The sequence below is a fragment of the Triplophysa dalaica genome, chromosome 4 (assembly GCF_015846415.1).
Source record: "Triplophysa dalaica isolate WHDGS20190420 chromosome 4, ASM1584641v1, whole genome shotgun sequence".
NCBI lineage: Eukaryota > Metazoa > Chordata > Actinopteri > Cypriniformes > Nemacheilidae > Triplophysa > Triplophysa dalaica.
Window position 1 is genome coordinate 26575420 of NC_079545.1, and position 20889 is coordinate 26596308.

General features: G+C 38.4%; 1 protein-coding gene across 2 annotated transcripts in view; it reads left to right on the forward strand.

Annotated features, from left to right (window-relative positions):
* Positions 1–7692, forward strand: part of smarca2 (SWI/SNF related, matrix associated, actin dependent regulator of chromatin, subfamily a, member 2) — a 56651-nt gene extending 48959 nt beyond the window's left edge. The window contains exons 29-35 of one of the 2 annotated variants that reach the window (XM_056745166.1): positions 623–843; positions 4588–4693; positions 4929–5030; positions 5968–6103; positions 6306–6442; positions 6846–6859; positions 7161–7692. In XM_056745166.1, the coding sequence (XP_056601144.1) occupies positions 623–843; positions 4588–4693; positions 4929–5030; positions 5968–6103; positions 6306–6442; positions 6846–6859; positions 7161–7212 (768 nt within the window). In that variant the 3' untranslated portion in view covers positions 7213–7692. The remainder of the gene's footprint in view (positions 1–622; positions 844–4587; positions 4694–4928; positions 5031–5967; positions 6104–6305; positions 6443–6845; positions 6860–7160) is intronic. The other variant, XM_056745167.1, reaches the window with a different exon arrangement.
* The last annotated feature ends 13197 nt before the right edge of the window (positions 7693–20889 follow it).

Sequence of the window (20889 nt, forward strand, 5' to 3'; positions counted from 1 at the left end):
TTAAAGGGATAGTTCACTCAAAAATGAACTCAACAAAAGCAGATGACAGCCTCAGCCCCCCTTCTGTTCATGAAGTGAAAATAAAAGATCAAAATGTCTCCAAGGATATAAGATATGAACAGGATGCACTTGATATTAATATGAATGTGGAGGGAATGCAATAAGGCCACTCTAGCAAAGGAAGTCCCGACTGTATCCAAAAAGAGCCAATCATCAGTCAATTTAAGTTGATGATTTTCTGGGGAAGGCCCTCACACAAGGCTCGTAAAGCGCTGTGTGCGTCTGCTAAAGCGGCTTCGATTTTTTTTGCACAGTTTCAGCTTGAGAAACAAGTCATGATACAATTGATGTCTGATTTAATTGTTACTCTGAATATGTTATTTAATTGTGATTTTAGGCACGTGAATTTAAAGAATTCAAATAGATAGGCCTTTGGTTTTGCCTCACCAAATTAGCCGTCCAGAGGTGTTTGCAAACATGGCCACCGAGCGTCACGGCTTCCCTAAAGGGACTTTGATTTCACTACTGTTTCACAGAGAACAAAAAAGCAATTTGTGTTTGAACAGCTAGTCTCATTTTGAGGCGAACTGTCACTTCAACTGTTGATTTTGTTACCCGGCAGGCCATTGAAGATGGAAACCTGGAGGAAATTGAGGAGGAGATACGTCTAAAGAAGTGCAAGCGCAGGAGACGCGTGGACAAAGACAGCAGCAGGCGTGAGGACGGAGAGAAGGCCAAGAAAAGGAGAGGACGGCCTCCAGCAGAGAAGCTGTCCCCAAACCCATCCAAACTCACAAAACAGATGAACGCCATTGTAGATACTGTCATCAACTACAGAGATGCGTGAGTAAAGCTACTCTTGTGTCTTGTCAGTTATTTTTCCATGTTCCAAAAATGAGTCATTATAGACCACTTCAGATGATGTTTAGCGCTGGTCCAGAAGAACTTCCTGTGTCACCACACAAACGTTTAAACAAAATACAAACAAATAAACATTTATAATCTATGTAATTTAAAATGTTTAAAAATGTAAAATGTAAAGTAAGTAAGTAAACGAAAATGCTTCTGGACCAGATTTTACATATTGCGAAGTGGTCTATACTTTATTATCGCAAGTGACTCTTCACTGATCACTTTGACTTGCTGTTCTTAACCTTTTCCAAAAATTCAGGATGTACAAAGTACATTGAGAGCCAATGTTAGTGGTCCAAGAGTAAGAAAGAAAGTCTATACATGTGGAATGACCCCTGACTGGGGTAACAAGCAGAAGTAATGTGAGGGTGGGAGCAGTAGGCTTTGTAAAATCTAAGGCCATTGGGGAGGAAAATTCCTCAATGGCATTTTCTGCATTTTTGTCATTTCTGTTGACTCTAGTCATCCACTGAGCATAATAGTTACGTGGTATCATGGAGCACATTTTTTTGAAATATTTTCTATAGTCAAGTGTTGTTTATATCAACAATAAGTTAATCATCAGTGTTAAGGTGTAAAATGTAAACTCTTTCATCATTTACTCACCCTCATGTCATTCCAAGCCTTTCTTTCTTCTGCAGAAAACAGAAGATATTTTAAAGAACATTGGTAACCAAACAACATTAGCTTCCATTGACTTCTATTGTTTGGACACAAAACCGCAGAGACATTCCTCAAACTATCTTCTATTGTGTTCCACAGAAGAATGAGTCAAATACATGACGGTGAATAAACAATGACAGAATATTTTGGGTGTACTATCCCTTTAAAGCCCCCCCCCCTCATAAAATCGTGTTTTAATTTACATTTAGTCATTTAGCAGACGCTTTTATCCAAAGCGACTTACAAATGAGGTCAACAATAGAAGCGACTGGAAAAACATAAGGACAAAAAAGCATAAGTGCAGTAAAAAACTAGTCTCATATAGCCTACCACAGTATACAAAGCTAAGGATTTAAATATATATATATTAAGGATAGAAAGAGTATAAAAGAAATAGAAGTCAGTGGTAGTTATAAAGTTGTTTATATGTTTTATTCTACTTTAAGACCAACCATGTGCAAATGTATCATTTTAAACCTTTTCTCCATAAAACGGCAGTGGTTTGAAACTGTACATAACCATGTAAGCATGTCATAAACCTCATAAACATTTGACTGTGTGAAATAGCAGTTTGATTTAATTTGCATATTCACAAATCTACGTTTACTAAATGAGGTAATGGTGTAGAGTTAAATTCAAGTCATTTTAGGCATGAAAAAATAATTGTCAGAGAAAAAATCATTTCCATGTGCTATTTTAATGCTCAACGATTTATTTTATGTGAGACAATTTTCAACTTTAGTGGGACTTTAAAAGAAACACATGCGGAAAATACACATCCAATATAGAAACTACAATTGAATTAATGCTGAGCAATATAAAGACAAATAAACAAAATCGTAAGGTATCTTCCTCTATAACATGTTTACTGACAGTGTTGCTCCTATCCATGAACAAATTATTAACAACAGTTACTTTATCATCGATTGAACATCAGCATTTTAGTTTGTAATGTCTCCAAGCTGTTGTGATGGGCTGGACTTCACGTCATGTACTGTTCTGCTGGCACTGTATCACACTGGGATGTTGGGATGTAATGATCGGCTGACAGCTATGTACCCTGTTAAATTTTAATCAGGTTCCAGAGTGACACTATAATTCTAGTGCAACTCAAAAAGTTTTGTCACACTTGTCACGGGCGTGATCTCGGTAGAATAGAGGACTCCGTTTTGCATGAAAAGCACTTGTCAGGGTAAGACCATAGAATGACTTTGAATGTGTCAACCAATTAGAATAGAGTGCCATATTAAAGTATAACACTGCTCATACTCTTGATGCCAGCTTTTAACAGTTTACATCAATTTCGCAATTACAATTTGACTGTCAGGATTTGGCAGGGATTTACATCATACAGTACTTCCTAATCTATATTTAAACCAAGACACTAAATGTAAGATAAACAGCTTTGTTGAAACTGACGTTCATGTAGATGATATAAAATAAATATCTTTGTGTAACTCAATGCCGGGCTCTAAACTAATTTTCCCCACTTTCTCAGTTTGTCGTACCAATTTACAATTTGGTCGCACATATGACCTCGCCTATAGACCGCTTCAAATTTGCGGTTTAAGACGAGCCCAATAAATCCAAAATAAATGCAAAGGAACTTTGTATTTTTTATTTTATACAGTTATAATTTTATTTTATTAAGTTAAATATTGGCTATGCAATGATCTGACACATATTGTAACGCGTTGATACACGCCTGCACGTGTAAGTGCGTGGTTTAGGAGTTTTTTACGGTGACAGTTGAATCTTAGGGAGGATTTTAAACAGTCACATAATTTACGTCATGCTTTCATTGCTGTTCTCTGGCACGATTTGCTCTCAAACTGCATGTGTACTGTGTCCAAGTCCAACCGCGCCGTGCCCTGGCCCACCTTTTGTCAAATGGTCGACCGCAGGCAAACCTGCAGCCTGCACTGGAGTCTTTGAGTCAGAGTCTTGAACGTTACGTGACCGCTTCCCAGATCATCAGTCAAATGCATGTTGTACGTGTTATATGTTGTATTATAGGAAGAAATATTCTAAAATGATCAAAAGATATGTACAATAAACATCTTCTCTTAAACGTACCGTTCTGTTCTTTTTTCGGTCAGAATTCACTTTTCAAGGACTACAGAGAACGGCTGGTATGACTACAGTCTCTACGTATGTGACCCTAGATAACAAAACCATTCTTATGGGTCAATTTATTGAAATTTAGATTTCTATAGATGTATGAGTTGTTAGAATAGGACAATATCTGGCTGAGATACAACTGTTTCAAACTCTCTGAGAGGGCACTGTGGCAGGCCATCCACTCAAAAATAAAGTTTTAATATATTTAAGATAGGAAATGTACAAAATATCTTCATAGAACATGATCTGTACTTAATATCCTAACGATTTTTAGCATAAAAGAAATATTGATCATTTTGACCCATACAATGTTACTAAAATGTTCCCGTGCTACTTAAGACTGGTTTTGTGGTCCAGGGTCACATGTTCTGCTAAATACTTTGCTATGATGATTTATATCATTTCATATCTCATGTCATTTTACATGTTAGAAAAAAACTGCCTTCAGATCTGTTTAAAGCTGCTTTTATTTTACTGGAGTCTGAGCCCTGAGACAGAGCTTAAACATGCATCTGCTGCAGAAACTGAATTGAGGTCCGTATGAAGGTCGACACATCATGATTGCACCAATATAATCCTTGATTTAATCACTGAATGTGCAATGAATCATCTGAGGTGTGTCAGGAATATTGCGAACAACTGTTCTAGAGAAATAGGATTAAGGAAAAAATAAATAAATAAAAATGTTCTGTCACAAATCCTTTTTGTGAAACCCTCAAGAAATAGCCCTGCTGGAGACTGTGTCTTCCCAGATTGTCGCTTGTAAGCTCGTTCCCAGGTCTCATAATGATCTAATAGGTCGAAGCTTTTTGGACATTATTCCACCACACGTCTGTCGCTGTGCAACCAGAGAAGAACGAGCTAATCTTCAATCTCTGTTTCTGATCACAGATCAGGCCGTCAGCTCAGCGAGGTCTTCGTGCAGCTGCCTTCTAGGAAAGAGCTCCCTGAATACTATGAACTGATAAGAAAGCCAGTCGACTTCAAGAAGATAAAGGTTAGTGAAAAGTGAGCTGTAGGAAGTCTGTGAGTGTATAGGCTCAGGTGCATCGGAACATCTCAATTTAGATCTGCAGCACTGACTTGTTATCGTGCTATCAGCAGTGGCTCCCTCATTAATCCAAATGCATGATAGCAGATTTTTCGGGCATTGAGATTTCTTTTTTGACCAAACGTTTGCATTCATTTAATGGTGTCATACATGTTTACAGTTTGTGTTCTTAATTTTGCAGGAGCGTGTTCGTAGCCACAAGCACAGAAGCGTCAGCGACCTGGAGAAAGACGTGATGCTTCTATGTCACAATGCACAGACTTATAATCTGGAGGGCTCGCAGGTGAGTGTATACCGTAAATGGACTGAACACCCTGTATTGTGTTAAAATGGATACTTCCTATAACCACAACACACGGCAGCGTTTACCCATGTTTAATTTGTGAGGTGCCTAACATACATCCATATGGTAGACATGCTATTAGTATATGAATAGTACTGACAAGTGCTGTGTAGAGAGCAGCTTTTCAGTATCAATTGATAAATGTGGTACAAACATTTGAATCAAAATGCTTAAATCGATGAGGTTTAGGTAAACTGCAAAGTGGGGCTTTTAGATTTACCCCAAGAGGTTTATTAAAACCACCCTTTAATTTCTAGAACTTTTACTGTTTTATTTCTGTTAGGAATGAGATCTGCACTTTTGATGTCAGATAAAAATCTACTAAATTCACTATATGGTGTATATTAAGTGTTTTTTTTTCTTTAAATCGGCTAGACTAAAAAAACATTTTTAAACTTTACACTTAAAGTACTTGAATGCCTCTAATAATTTATTTTGAAACATTGTCTCTCTATTGACCTTAAAAAAAGGCCTGATGTGAAAATGTTCCTGTTATTATGCGTAGTAAAAAGCTTTCCAATTTTTTGTCTGGATTAAACATTTTATACAACTAAAGGTTATGTGTTGTATGTATGTTCTGTCTGCATGTTTTTTACATGTGTTCTATTTATGCAAATACGTGTGCAGATGAATCAAGTTCAAAGTAGTTAACATAAAGAAGTCTTTAAAGACATCTTGTTGGTTTCTAGAGAACATGATGCTAGACAGGCTAGTGATACAATGCGTGGTTTTATGACTGTCTATAAAAATGCAATTTTACACAACCATGCTTTATAGCAACATGTTTTCTTTATCTTCACGTTGCAGCTATAAGAAATCAGATGAGGCATTGTACTCTCATAAAAATGCAAAATCTCTCATTTTCGATTCTTTGCAGATCTATGAGGACTCCATTGTTCTCCAGTCAGTATTCAAGAGTGCCAGACAAAAGATTGCTAAAGAGGAGAGCGAAGATGACACCGATGATGATGATGATGATGAAGATGATGACGACGACGACTCTGAGACTGAGTGTAAGTTTAAAATTTTTTATTAAGTGCTTTCCTCATTAACAAGTCTGGAAACTCATTTTAAAGCAAGATTTATAATGGTAAGCCATCCTATCGAAAGCTTCTCAAAGGGTTATATCCTGTTAAAAGAACTTATTTAATGTCATCTTAAATATATTTCTAGTTGTTTTTAAAATACATTTTAAAATGGTTATTTTGTTCCAAGCTAAATCAGTTAAGGTGAAAATAAAGCTTCGTAAGCGAGACGAGAGAAGTCGCGACAAAGGCAAGAAGAGGCAGAGTCGCGGGAAGGCTAAACCCGTAGTCAGCGACGATGACAGCGATGAAGACCTGGAGGAGATTGTAGGTCTACCTCAATAAAACATGTTTCTCATCCATCATCTCTGTCACTCCTATGTATTTTTAGACAGTTGACATATTCTTAATCAGAGTCTTGTAATCAAAACCCACATGTACATACTTTGACATTTTGATTGAAAATGCTTGAGGGGCATATCATCACAAAATAGAGCTTTGATTAAACACTTATGGTATGGTTAACCGTGAAGAGGTGTTGCCACTCGAAATCTATTCCACAGTATGAAAAAGTGAATTCACAGATCTTTGTCTTTCATCATCTTAGAGCAGTTTGAGATGCTTTTATACAGTTCCCAGAGGGAATCATTTATCATAAAACGAATGTTTGGTAACCTTATTTGGTCTTATACCTTGACCTTTACCCTTCTGTTTTTCCCGTCTGCTGCAGTACGAGAGAAAAATGTAAGTCTGTCGTTGGTTTTTATGAAGTGTGATCTTTTGTGTGATCGCTGTGTGTCTGGACCTCAGTAAATTGCGAAGGATGTGTGAGCACATCAGAGCTTTGTCACTATGGTCCACGAGGGAGAGTCAATGTTAGATTATCTCATTATCCAGAAGTAAGAAGATGCATCAGTAATCAGCTCAGTCACCAAATAATGAACCTCTACAGACCAGCTATCAGTCGGGTGGGCTGTGGGGGTGGATAAAACAGGGCGGTCTCTGCTTTCACGTGTGTGTAATGTCTCTATATGCCTGTTTTTAGGAGCAGTCAGAGGGGAGCCACAGCGATGACGAGTGAAATGGAGATGAGCTGATTACCAGCGTTGCTTTCACACCTTTATTTCCCTACATATATTATTCTGTACTTCACCTGAGGCTTGCTGTAAGACTGATTGTTTAGTTTCTTCGGTTATATTGTATGGATACACACTTTGTCTTGTGTTCCTCTCCCACTGAATGCTGTCATCTAAGAAATAATCAATAGTGAGAAAACATCTTGTTTTGGACAAGTTTTGGCACCTTTTAGCATATCGTGTGGTAATTCTGAAACTTTTATGGATTACTTCTGCAGTATATGCTTGTACATAATTAACCTTTATGCACTGTTTTAGAAACAAAATCAAAAGATTTTTAAAAATGTTGCAACACAGGACTACATATATAAGCTACATTTTTTTAACCTAGCGGCCTAGCTTCTTTTGTTTTATTTGTAAGCATATGAGCGTCTTCGAGTGTTACTTACAGTGAAGTCCTCATTGCATTTCATACTATCTTGATTAAACCATCTAAATCAGTGATGTGTCTGTATTCTATTGCATGCAACACCAAAGCCAGACGAGATTACAATGTATTTGACATTTGTGTGATATCCACAGATGCGGCAAACATTTCTCCTCACTCCTGCGCTCTCGTCGGTGCTTTTCATTAACTGGTTTTGACCTTTTGGAAGATAAACGCAAATGCACATTTGACGCAGTCTCATAAAAAACTATAATATTTGAATGTTGATGTCATTGCATCCAGTATTTTACAGCATATTGCATATCAGACCAGCTTATCTTGGCTGCATTTGCCTGTATATGGATATGTTTTCCTTTTACAAAAGTGTTTTTTGAGAAGTGGGGCGTTATAAATACCCCTTACATCAAAATCTATTATATCGTATTGAAAGTGATGTTTTTCCTTTTTTTCAAAGTATTATTGTTTTACCATTCACTCGTTATTTTTGACAGTGAGAACTGTTTTTGGTCTATTCCTAGTGTGCCATCGGTCATTTCTGACATCTTTTATATGTGCTGTGTGCTTGGTATGTATTCGAGAGTGTCATAATATTTGCTGTTACTACACACTGCCTTTGAGGTTGTAGGCCAAAGTAAATAAATAACACATATGATGAATTTTCTCTTGCCAGTTTTTTTTCTGGTGGATGTAGTGCTTGACTACTGATGAGCGTGAAAGGTTTGCAGTATCTTTGTTTTATCATCGTAATGTTCATAGCTCACTTTTGAATTAAAGCTTAGTGTCAACTGTGAATTTTACTTCATTCTAACAAAAAAACAGAAAATAAGAGACAAGCCCCTTTGTCAAGAGAGTCTTGAGAGATAACTTAAGAACACTTTTTAGGGTATGTTTACATGATAAAGATGTTGTAAACAGTAAAGTTTGTCCTTTCCAATCCTCAGAAGTGAGTAAAAACACTAGTTGCCGCTGTCACTTTAGTTGTGTCCCAAAAACATAACGTACACTATGCTCTTAAAGGGATACTCCACCCAAAAATGAAAATTCTGTCATTAATTATTTTTCTTGCTTTCCTAAATTCTTCAAAATATATTATTTTGTAGAAAAAATATGTATACAATTTTCCAACAACGGTAGTCAATAATGTTCAAGATTTCTCGCTAACATTCTTCCAAATATTTTTCTTTGTGTTCATCAGAACGTGCTTTCAGAATCATTCTCATTATCCCTTAACTATACACCATGCACTCAACCATCTAGTGTATGGATTTAAGAAGGGTAGTATCATCCCACATGAAATACATAATGGTTTCAAACTAACTGGAAGTATAAGCGGTTTCCCAGACAAGGGCGAAAATACCTGTCAATAAAATCAATTTGTGCATTGAAAATTAAATGGAATTTCCATCTGATTTGGCCATCATGACTTCAGTCACCATGAGATTGAAGTGTAATCACTCCACAGGAGTAGTTTGCTCGAGCAGCGTCTGATAGCCCTGTCTCTATTCACCACCTGTTGTCTTTAGCAAGAGTCTTTATAAATGACTCACTGGAAGAATTATAATGGTAAATGGCTTTATTTTAAATATATTAAATAACTGTAATAAATAAACTTAATAGTAAATAAACATGCTAAATGGTTGTTTTGTCATCTTTATTACAAACGAAAACAATAAAACTAACAATAGAGGTGAACTACCATGTTACAAAACAATGGGCAAAGCCACACTGGTGTAATATAAACGTTATAACGAATGTCCCCGACAGTACTGTCAGACGAAGGAAATACTCCAGTGTCCGAAACCATTCACTCATTTTTATTCACTTTTTCCTCATATAGTGGGTTTGAAGGTTGTAGGGGACCAAATAACTGTTCCTTGAAGTGCCCTTCTCCGTTATCATCCTGTGCCAATAAGGAGGCTCCGCAAAGAATCTGTGCAAAGAATCACAGTGTCCATCAGTATCCTCCGTAAAGCCTTCATTCTGAAGGGCCCTTTGAAGTGACCTCGGATTCGGAACGAATCTTCAAAATGGCGGCCATGATTGTTTTCACTCGAAGTGCCCTTCAGAGAGAAATATAATTTAAGAACTTAAGATTGTTGTGTGTTGTTTAGAGAAATGCAGCATTTCTGCTTTGTTTAGAATACGTTTAGTTGCCGAAATAGCCTAAATGGGATTTCATTGTCATTTACTGTAATAATGATTTCTTTCTTGTTTAATGAACCGTATAACGTCAATCACTCTTGTAATTGTGCTGGTATTAGGAAAACTCGTACTCTTGTCATTCTACACAGCATCATGCATCCTTAAAAGGCACAAAGTGATGGCACACAAAATTGATATTTTAATGCTTTTCAGACATGTGTTCAAACAAACGTTGATGTATTACATCACATATGATACTAGGATAAAACAGTAGCACCGATATGCTGTGAAACTCTACTGGTAACTACAATTTTGATCTTAAAAATGTTTTGTGACTCATGAAAATCAATGCTAAAGCGATACTCCACGCAAAAACTTAAATTATGTATTGAATTACTTGCCCTCAAGTGGTTCCAAACCTGTTTAAATGTCTTTGTTCTGCTGAATACAAAGAAATATATTTATAAAGATAATAGCAACTAACCTTTAGGGACATCAATAACTAATGCACCCTCAAAATTTGATTATAATTGGATTTTGCCAATGCTGGGATTACACTTTACCTCATGTTAAGGCAATAATTCTATTTAAATAATGTGATTAAGCTCATAATTGCAGTAAGCATAATTGAAGTAACATGTGGTGTACGCCGGTTTTAATTTGAAGGCATGTAAACACCTTAATCGCATTTATGCTGCACTGATCAAGGTGAGCATCTGCTTCTGTCACCCGCCTTAAGCACAAATTCATGGTAATCATGACAATCTGACGTTTATATCATCACCTTGCTGTCAGCTGTCTCTGCTACTAACCTTCAAACAGAAACAGCGCGAGTGAGACGACAGCATACACTACTGTTGCTGAGGTATTTTCCATCATATTTCTAAATTCATCATGGCGGCCGAAAAAAATACACCCACATAACGGTGTTTTGCATTTGACACGAATATATCAAAACGATAGCCAGTAACACATACCTACTGTATCTGAGATCATAATTTGTGCTGTGTATTATAGCAAATAATCAGACTAATAAAACATACATGTAAATGGGAGCAAAGAGGAGTTCTCATGTCATGTAAACATGTGACTACAATTAAATCCATTCGCGGATAATTGGAAATAAATGTAGTCAATGACCACCATAGGAGAAAAAATATGGTCAAAGGTGTCCCAGAACTTAGCTTTCTTAACTTCTTCAAAATATCTTATTTTGCGTTCAACAGAACAAAAAAAAGATACAATAATTGTGATGGGAGTGATGTCCCAGAAAGGTCAGTTGATAACATTCATCCAAATATCTTTCTTTGTGTTCAATAGAACAAAGAATTTAATACAGATTTGGAACAACTTGAGCGTAATTCATGACAGATTTTGTTTTTGGGTGGACTATCGCTTTAATCGAAACATACAAATAAATTACTAGCGATGGCGGACACCATTCTCCTTTATTGCGCTAGGTGAAAAGTGAAAGCAGGTTGTTTTCAGTCTTTTTAATCTACATGGCAACATGTATCTAACACATATCCTACTGTATATATATTGCATTATCAACACTCACTTTTCAGAATGCTGTTCACACCTCCGCTTCGTGTAGAAAGACTCACAGTCAGTCACAGAATTCAGAATTCCTGTAAGAAATTGTTAATGTTGGCACTGTTGAACATCCTTATACTGTACAATTTCGAAAAATGCCAATAAAATGTTTTCGGATGTATGAGGTACACTTTGATTTTTTTTGATAATCACATGCAAGTCTTATTTTAAAAATTGCCCAAAATGAACACAAATCTTTAGAAACTCATCAGTCGATCAAGAGATAAATGCTATCTCTAACTACTGTTACGAAAGAAGAAATCAAAAGAGGACAGAGCAGAAACACAACAAGAGGACAAATACATCAGAGTCACTCCCCACTGCTGGCAGCATTATCATTTACATTTACATTTGGCAGACGCTTTTATCCAAAGCGACTTACACTGCTTTATCCTATACATTTTACAAAGGTATTTGCAATCCCCTGGGATAGAACCCACAACCTTGCTTGTTAACACAATGCTCTTACCACTGAGCTACAGGAAAGCTTTATTGAACAGTGAGGACAAGAATCCAGGATGCTGGGCTTTTGAGCATCTTTAAAAAACAGATGTCTAACTTTTGGTAAATAAGCAGAAGAGAGGAATAAGTGTTAGAACTATGAAAAAAGAGTTTCATGTAAATGTTATATATAAAACCGAACAAAAGCGGTACCCATTCACTTGCATTGCGTTTGCATCAATATCCATTCCATCCATATCATACAGGTTTAAAAGGACAAAAGTGTGAGTAAATTATGACAGAATTTTCATTTCTATTATGTAACAATAATTATACATGTAGTCGAAACATAAATCCACACGGGGTGACAACAGATGATACTTTTTTTAAAGAGTAGACACACCGAGGCACTTTCAAAACATTACTCGAGCGTCCTGACCAACCAGAAATGACACTTTGTTTATTGAAACACATGTCCATCTCTGTCAAAAGTGTTCTACCTGATATGAGCAATGAGGGGCAGTGGAGAAATCCCTCTTAGGTTTAACAAGATTCCTTTTGTCCCCAGAGATCAAAAACACCTCTTCCTTTTGTGCTCCATCTATTAAAGAGAAGTTCATAAGCTGATTCTGTCCGGCAGTACACAGTCAATTTCTGCCCTGTTTGTCTTGCACTTTGAAGTTGCAAGCTGTTTAGATAAGCGGTAAGCCTCAGAAGAAATGGATAAATTGGACAGTAATCCTTGTCTCTCTGCCAAAGATGTCAATTGGAAAATTTCAGGTGCCAACGCAATCCCTGCTATTCCTCTGTCGCTTTTGCGAACTCTCTTCCGATCATCAGAGTGCCCGATGTGGTGATAACCAAGCCTGTTTCTCAAAGAACCTTGGAGAGAAAATAAGTCATGACTGAATGAAAGGAGCAGGTGCTCTCTATTATTAGAAGATCAGCAGCTTTTTGCGCTTTATATTGCATATTTCGGTGGGTTTGGGGGCCTGTGAATACACAAAATGCGTCACTTAAAAGGAATCGGAGAGAATGCATTGATCCCTTTGGGATTCCAGGGCTCGTGATCGGTTAACTGCATGACTGAGGAAGCCTCTTCTCCTCACATGCCATCCTCAAAGCAACAAAACCTTTAAAATGAATAGAAGCCAATGGCCGAGGCCCAGGTCATTTATATCTGCTTAGGCGCTATCTGACCGCTGAACCAGCATTTATATATCTTGACTGTAAACGGGCAGTTAGATCAAAGCTCATATCGTGGTCAGCAGAATATCATGCATATGTTCATGTAAAGCAGCAGTTCTTTCAGATTTATTGTCTGGAACAGGAAGGAAATGAAGCCTAGCCTGAGATTAAAAAATCCTTTAATATGGGAATCTATAGCGTTTTTTATTACTTGTTAAGGTCCAATCTGGGTCTGGTGTATCTAATGGGCCTAGATAAGTGTCTTTCAGATAGCATCAGATTTCTACATTTCTGCTCAATATCGTCTCAGGGGAGAGAATGCTTAAAAATGAGAAATAAATCAGTCATGCGGGAACATTCACACTTTTGACAGATCAAACTGTCCTTGGGGATCTATCTGAATCACTCTCTTTGATTTCACCTCCCTGTGTGAATCCAGCAGAAAGATGTGGTCTATTCAGATAGTCTTTTCCAGAAGTGAGAACATCCCTACCAACATAGAGAATGAAATGCATCATTCAAGCAGAGCTGGTGAAGGCTGAACTGTCAAACTTTTGCTCGCTTAAATTTAAAGAACAGTCTGTGTAACAATTGTCTAGTGGTGAGTTGCTGTTACTTATAAAAATAAGTAGCATTTGTTTAAGATAATGTTGAAGTAATGTTTAAACATTTAAAACGCAGAGGAGGAAACTGTGGCTCGTTATTATTTTGTAGATTTATAGGGATTGAATATTAGTTTATGTGTTGCCCGTTATCATATTTTTAAAGGGATAGTTCACCCAAAAATGAAGATTCTGTCATCATTTACTTACATCAATTAACCCTTATGTTGTTCCAAATCTGTGTAATTTCTTTTTTCTTCTCAACACAGGAAGATGTTTGGAAGGATTTTCAGTTTTGGAACATCATCGACTGCCATTAATGCTAGTCAAAGGTGCCCCAGAACTGAATGCTTTCCTCAATTCTTCAAAATCTCTCATTTTGTGTAGAACAGAAGAAAATACATTCATTTCTAATGATGTCCCAGGACTGGAAGTCGCCAACATCAATCTAAATATGTGTTCAACAGAACAAATACATCTATACAGGTTTGGAACAATTTGAGGGTAAGTAAAAAGTCTCAAAGATTAAGATCATACAAAAAGTTAAAAACCCCTAAAGTATTTACGCAACTTGACAGTGTGTATATGGTAATACACAAACAATAACCGACACTAAACTGATGAAACAAAGGAATTTGAGTATACACTTATAATGAACTAAAAGACCAATAGGTATCGTGATCAAATGAATTGCCATATTCACTGAAAAGAGAGGGAAACCATGTCCATGATAATGAAAACTAGAACTAAATACTGACATCTACACATTTTGTGGGTTTGAGAATGTGCTTAAATGGTTTCAGTCATATCTGACCAATAGATGTTTTTGTGTCTGTTTGTGTAACGTCTCATTCTAATGTAGCGCATCTGTCTTTAGGGGTGCCTCAGGGGTCCGTTCTTCCACCAGTTCTTTTCTCATGTTGAATGCTTCCTTTGGGCTCAATCTTTAAAGCATGAGGTTTCATTTCCCTGCAAACGACACATACCTACCATTGAAATGCAATGAACATACTGCTCAGAAGTCTCTTTGTCTGTTAAAAATTAAAACTGAAGTCATTATGTTTTGTCGCCATGATAATAATCAACACATAATTAGCACTGGCAATTTTTCGGATTTGCCACATTTTGTGTAAAAAAGTTGGGAGTGTTACTTTATTGCTACCTAAAATTTGAGAAACAGATCAATGTTGTGGTAAGTTTGAGTTTCTCAGCCAGGCTTTTAAGCCAAAATTAAACAATATATCTCAGAGAAAACGCTGAAGGTTGTTATCCATGCTTTATGTCTTGTTTAGATTGCTGCAACTCTCTTTACTCTGGGATTTTTGTTTTTAAATCTCTGAATAACCATGCACTATTCCATCTGTCTAAGATGTATAAACTTGAAACTTCCCCCTTCTTTAAAATATATTTCCCATGTGCGATGCTCTTTCTTTCTGCAATATTCCCAATATAAATATACCTGTACTATAATACCGTCTCACTATTACTATTTACACTTATTCTATTCTATTCTATTCTATTCTATTCTATTCTATTCTATTCTATTCTATTCTATTCTATTCTATTCTATTCTATGGATTTAACTGACCATGACCATTGTAAAGATTTCCTGTTTTCAATGGGTAATACAGGAATACACAAATCTAGGCTTGTTTGATATCTCTGTTTTATTCTATAGATCCAACTCTCTGTATCATAGGACAGAAAATTGACCGATATTTTAGAATCAATTGAGATGCTAAAATTGCACTTTATCCATGCTGTAGGATACAGAGAAAATGTCAGGTCTTCTCTCTGAATACTTTCCTTTTCCAAAGTATCCTTTTTGCCTTTGAAGCAATCCATGTGTGATGAGGGAAGAGAATTGTGTGAAGAGAATCAATGGCTTGCATCTTCTTGAAGCACTTTTGGCCACCTTATTTCTCAGGATAGGTTTATTTTTGAAAAATAAATTCTGTAGGCACGTAAAAGCTGTGTGTTTTTTGCTACAAAAAGGTTTTTTACAACAAAAAGGTTTTTTAGGCATTTCAGGTATTGGCCTGGAAACACATTCCATGCATTGAACATAAGGTGACCTTTTGGTTCACACTCTATGGGGTAATTTGACATAATGGAAAGCCATTACAGTCTTTTTTTAAAGACATATTTTCCATTGTACTACTCACGATTAGTAAAAAGACTCAGTTCGAATAAGGTCAGGACAATCCTTGCATGTTTGCCAGTTCTTTAACTGTTATAAATTCTATCATTTTCTTTTTAGAGTCGATCAAATTTAGCTTTGAATGTCACATACGAAGCACCTCCAGAGAATTAAAGCATTTGTGTACTGTATTTGGAAATTTGACCTTTGTGCCTTTATAATAAATAGTATTTTCTCGCTCTCAGTATACATCAGTTTTTGGATTGTATATAATGTATATACTGTACAGTGTTTAGAAAATAAATGCAAGTTCAAATCAGTGTGTGTTCCAATACGGGGGCTGCTATGCTGACATGGTTGACTGCCGACAATGTTGAAATAGCTTTGTGATGTGAGTTCACTCTGGGTAATGTTGAGGTATGGCATGCAGAGGGGTGCCGCGGCGGGAGGCGGCCCTCTACTTGATGTGCGCTTCAGGAATTCAAGTCTGAAACAGGGGGCGGATTAAAAGAAACAGCGGCAGCAGGTGGTTTTATTGTATGGAGGTGAAGAGGATATGTGAGGTCTACTGTCCTCTCTAACGTTCTCTCTCTCTCTCTCTCTTTCTTTCTCTTGCTTTCTTGCTCAGTGTTTTTTACATTTGTTCTCCTCTGTCTCTCTTCTTCTCCCTGCATGATTTCACCTCATTCTGGAAAGACTTGATCTAAAATTCCATTACTGTATTCTGTATTTAAAGAACAGACATTTACATGCGCTCTCTCTTTCTCATAACATTAAAGCAGATACTGATGAAACAAGAGTGAACAACAAAACTACCAATAAGAATTTAATAATAATCTAATGTTTCAAAAGTAATTGTACATTTGTGACCCTGGACAACAAAACCACTTCTTGAAATTGAGATTTTTACGTAATCTGATAGATGGAAAATACAGCTTTATAACGATGTATGGGGTGTTACGATATGACAATAAATGGCTGAGATACAACCGTTTAAAACTCTGGAATCTGAGAGTGAAAAAATCAATATATTGAGAAAATGGCCTTAGAAGTTGGTAGTCTGAGGCACTGTAGTAGGCCATCACCGATTATTTAAATGTAATAAAAGTACAATAACAGGTTAAAAGCTTACAAAAATGGAAAATAGAACTAAGACGTGTAAATATTGATTAAATTACAATTGCAGAAGCAGTGATGTAATTTTCCTTTTGCCTGATGCTTTCTCAAAATATCTTAAAAAAACGTAGTGTCTCTCTAAAGTAAACATACGTTTAATCAGGAAATTTCTTCTCTTAGTCGTTCACATTCCTGATTTCCTTCAGGAAAATCTATTCAGAGTATTCAGTGTATTTTATAGCTTTGCGAGCTCCAAAGCGTTAAACTGCGCATTTGCTACAGAAAAGAAATGCATCCGTAATAATACATAATCACAGAAGATAATCGGAGCAGTAGCTGTGCTTTCCGACAGAATACTGAAGGGAATTTGATTTCCAAACCATGTTACAATAATGGATTTTCATCTGTGAATGATGCACTTTTCTAAAGATGAGCTGTGTAGATGGGAGAATATTTTCAGATTGTAATCAGACACTTGTGTGTTTCTCTACGGGGAAAAAATCAGTAAATTAAAATGAATTTGTTGGGTTTGTCAAGAGGATATTTATTGTTATAATTGTGGGTCGTGTTGGTACTGTTCCATTTAATCATGGCACTATTTTCATAAAAAAGATTTGGCTTACAAAGGACTAAGACTAAGTCACGTTGTCCCTTCTCTGTCAAATGAGAAAACATATTTAAAAATGGGCTCTGTAGAGCAGTTTGTCCGTTTAGGGCTAGTATGGCCAATCCCATGCAAGGGGACCCATGGTAGATAAAAAAGCTAATTTCTAAGGTAAGAAAATATAACGCTTCATTATGTAAGGTTACTGTATAAACATGGCATTTCTGTCAATAGACCCTTCAAAAATTACACATTGGACCTTAAAATCATTTTCAAAAAGAGCAGAAAAACCATGTCAGCTAAATATATAAGAGCTTGACAAATTACACTTATGCTGATTCCAGGCAAACCAGAACAGGCTTGTGCATCACTGTGTATAGGACCATTCATTTTTCTCCTCATCAAATCCCTATTTCGTGCACATATGCAGATGAGTTTACAACGGTTTCATTTGTTCAACTGGTGATTGGTGCGTCAGCAGCCCAGTGTTATCTGCGTCACATCAGGGCACATTCTCTTTCACACAAATCCAACGAGTCATGCATTTCAGACTAGTTGTGAATGTGAAACTTGAGTGCGATTAGAGTGTTTTGAACCCCATTAAATCATTAAATAGCAGGTCCCCTTTAGTCGGTCTCTCAACGTTGTGTTGAGAGACAGACTGGGGTTGATTCTGAGAACCAATCATCTCCGAGATAAAACTAAAACGCCAATGGGGATCGGCGAATGGCCCGCCCACGCCAGTCTCCGCCCCGTACATACGGGTATAAAAGGAAGATGGCGGCAGTCATTCATCATCCTTTGTTCTTCGGAACCTGAGGCTCGTGGCTAATAGGCTTACGGTATCTTCTCTCATCGAGACTTTTTACTGCTGGATATACGACGCAGAGCAGCGGACCTCCCTCCACTGCGAGCGGACTTCCCCTGGGCGTTTCGGCAGAGAGCCATAAATCTAAAAGAGATAAAGGCCCTTTTTAGGGCTGCATTTTCCCACAGATGCGGGCATGTCTCGTAGCTGTGCCCTGGGGTGTGACAGACTCATCCCTGAGTCAGACGGCCATGATACCTGTCTCATGTGTTTGGGGGTCAAACACGCTGAGGCTGGTTTCGTTGATCCCGCATGTTCTGTCTGCGAGAACATGGCGATCAAGGTGTTGCGGTCACGGTTGGCGGCATTCTTAGTGAGTGCCGCCACCACCCCGTCTACCTCCCAGGCGTTGACTACCGCTACGGCGGCGTCAACCTTGCGCAAATGAGTGACGTCCAGAAGGTCCGCCTTCTGGATGCACCCATTTCGCAAGCTGGGCTGTTTGGTGATACCGTGGAGAACGTGTCACAACAGTTCTCCGCGGTACAGAAGCAGACTGAGGCAATAAAACAGACATTGCCTCGCCACGACATGGCCACCCATAGGTCGACACGTTCTTGTGGGTCCCCTCGGCACAGATGCCTTAGCACACAGCTGGCGGCGGGACAAGCGGAAGTACGTCTTCTCCCCAGTGAGCCTCTTTGCAAAGTCAGGTCCTGTGCAAGGTCAGGGAAGAGGGGCATCAGGTACTGTTGGTTGCGCCCTATTGGGCCACCCGGACCTGGCTCTCAGACCTCATGGCTCTGACGACTGCCCCCCTTGGCCGATTCCCCTGACGAAGGACCTTCTCTCGCAGGGGAAGGGTACGTTGTGGCACCCACAGCCAGGCCTCTGGAACCTCCATGCCTGGCCTCTGGACGGGACGAAGAGACCTTGAGCGGCTTGCCCCAGGCGGTCTGAGGGACCATCCTGCAGGCTAAACCCCCCGCCTCTAGGCAACTGTTCGCCTATAAGTGGCGTCTCTTTTCGCCCTGGTGTTCTTCCTGCTGGCCATTTTACAGCAGAGACTAGAGAGTGACCTCTCCCCATCCACGTCGAAAGTGTATGTTGGCGCGATTGCCGCACATCACGATCTCGTGGAGGGTAAGTCTCTGGGTCGGCATGACCTGGTCACCAGGTTCTTCAGGGGTGCAAGAAGGGTGAACCCACCTCGACCGCACTCCGTACCCTCTTGGGACCTCAATGTGGTCCTTGGGGCCTTGGTATGGCCCCTTTCGAGCCCCCTTTATTTCGATGAAGACTGCGCTCTTGTTGGCGCTCGCTTCTATCGAGAGGGTCGGGGACCTCCAGGCATTTTCTGTCTCCCAGGGTTGCCTAGAATTTGGGCCTGGCGACTCTCACGTGATCCTTAGACCCAGGCCCGGCTACGTGCCCAAGGTTCCCACCACTCCCTTCAGGGACCATGTGGTGAACCTGCAGGCGCTCCCCTCTGGGAAAGAAGACCCAACCTCTGATGTGCTGTGTCCGGTACATGCATAGCGCCTCTACCTGGACCGCAATATGTCCACTACTGTTCACTGGCAGGTTACATCTCGCTGCACCGCTCACTTGGACTCGCCAGACAGTGTTGTTAAGCTCTAGGTCATAATACAGCTCAGCGCTGTGGCGTGTTAAGATATATCCCCTGTCTGTCTCTCAACACAACGTTGAGGATCCGACTGAAGGGGAACGTCTCTGTTACGTCTGTAACCTTTGTTCCCTGATGGAGGGTACGAGACGTTGTGTCTTCATTCCACACCTCTCAGGTTCCTCAACACAAAGGGTGATGAATGACCGCTGCCATCTTCCTTTTATACCCGTATGTATGGGGCGGAGACTGGCGTGGGCAGCCCATTCGCCAATCCCCATTGGCGTTTTGTTTTATCTCGGAGATGATAGGTTCTCAGAATCAAACCCAAGTCTGTCTCTCAACACAACGTCTCGTTCCCTCCATCAGGATATGGAGGGATTTCACCTGTTTCTAAATGGCTGTTTACATTCAAATTTTTTGTTTGTTTAACTCAAAATAGTTCTTTAATGGTCTTTTATTACTAATGGTGGCGTTCATGTATTTTGTGTTGAAGTTCAAGTGCATCTATAAAAAATACTTTTCCTATTGTCCTGGTAAATTACTTCTATAATATCTAAAGATTACAAATTTCAGGTTAAAGAACAGGTAGGTGTGAATTAGTCAAACATCAGTGGAGGGCAATTATAAAAACATCTCAGTGGCTCCTTTTTAAAATGCTTGAGTGTCTGGCAAGAAAAAAAGTGGCCGTTGGTCTCCTGTTCTGGTCATTTAATTAAATGGACTGTGTGCACTAAACTATTATGTAACAGCAGAATTAAATTAATGTGTCACTTATTTTTTAATACCACAAAAATGAGACTCAAAAACTATTTAGAGGCTAAAATATAGCCTTAAAACACTTTATGATGGATTTTTATTGTGTTTACACACTCCATTGACCTGAGGCTTCGTTTTTCCATAATTTTATATTCTCTTTATGAAAAGACAGTAAACAAATATAAAAGGAGGACATTCTAAAATTTGCAGTTCAATTTACATTTTTG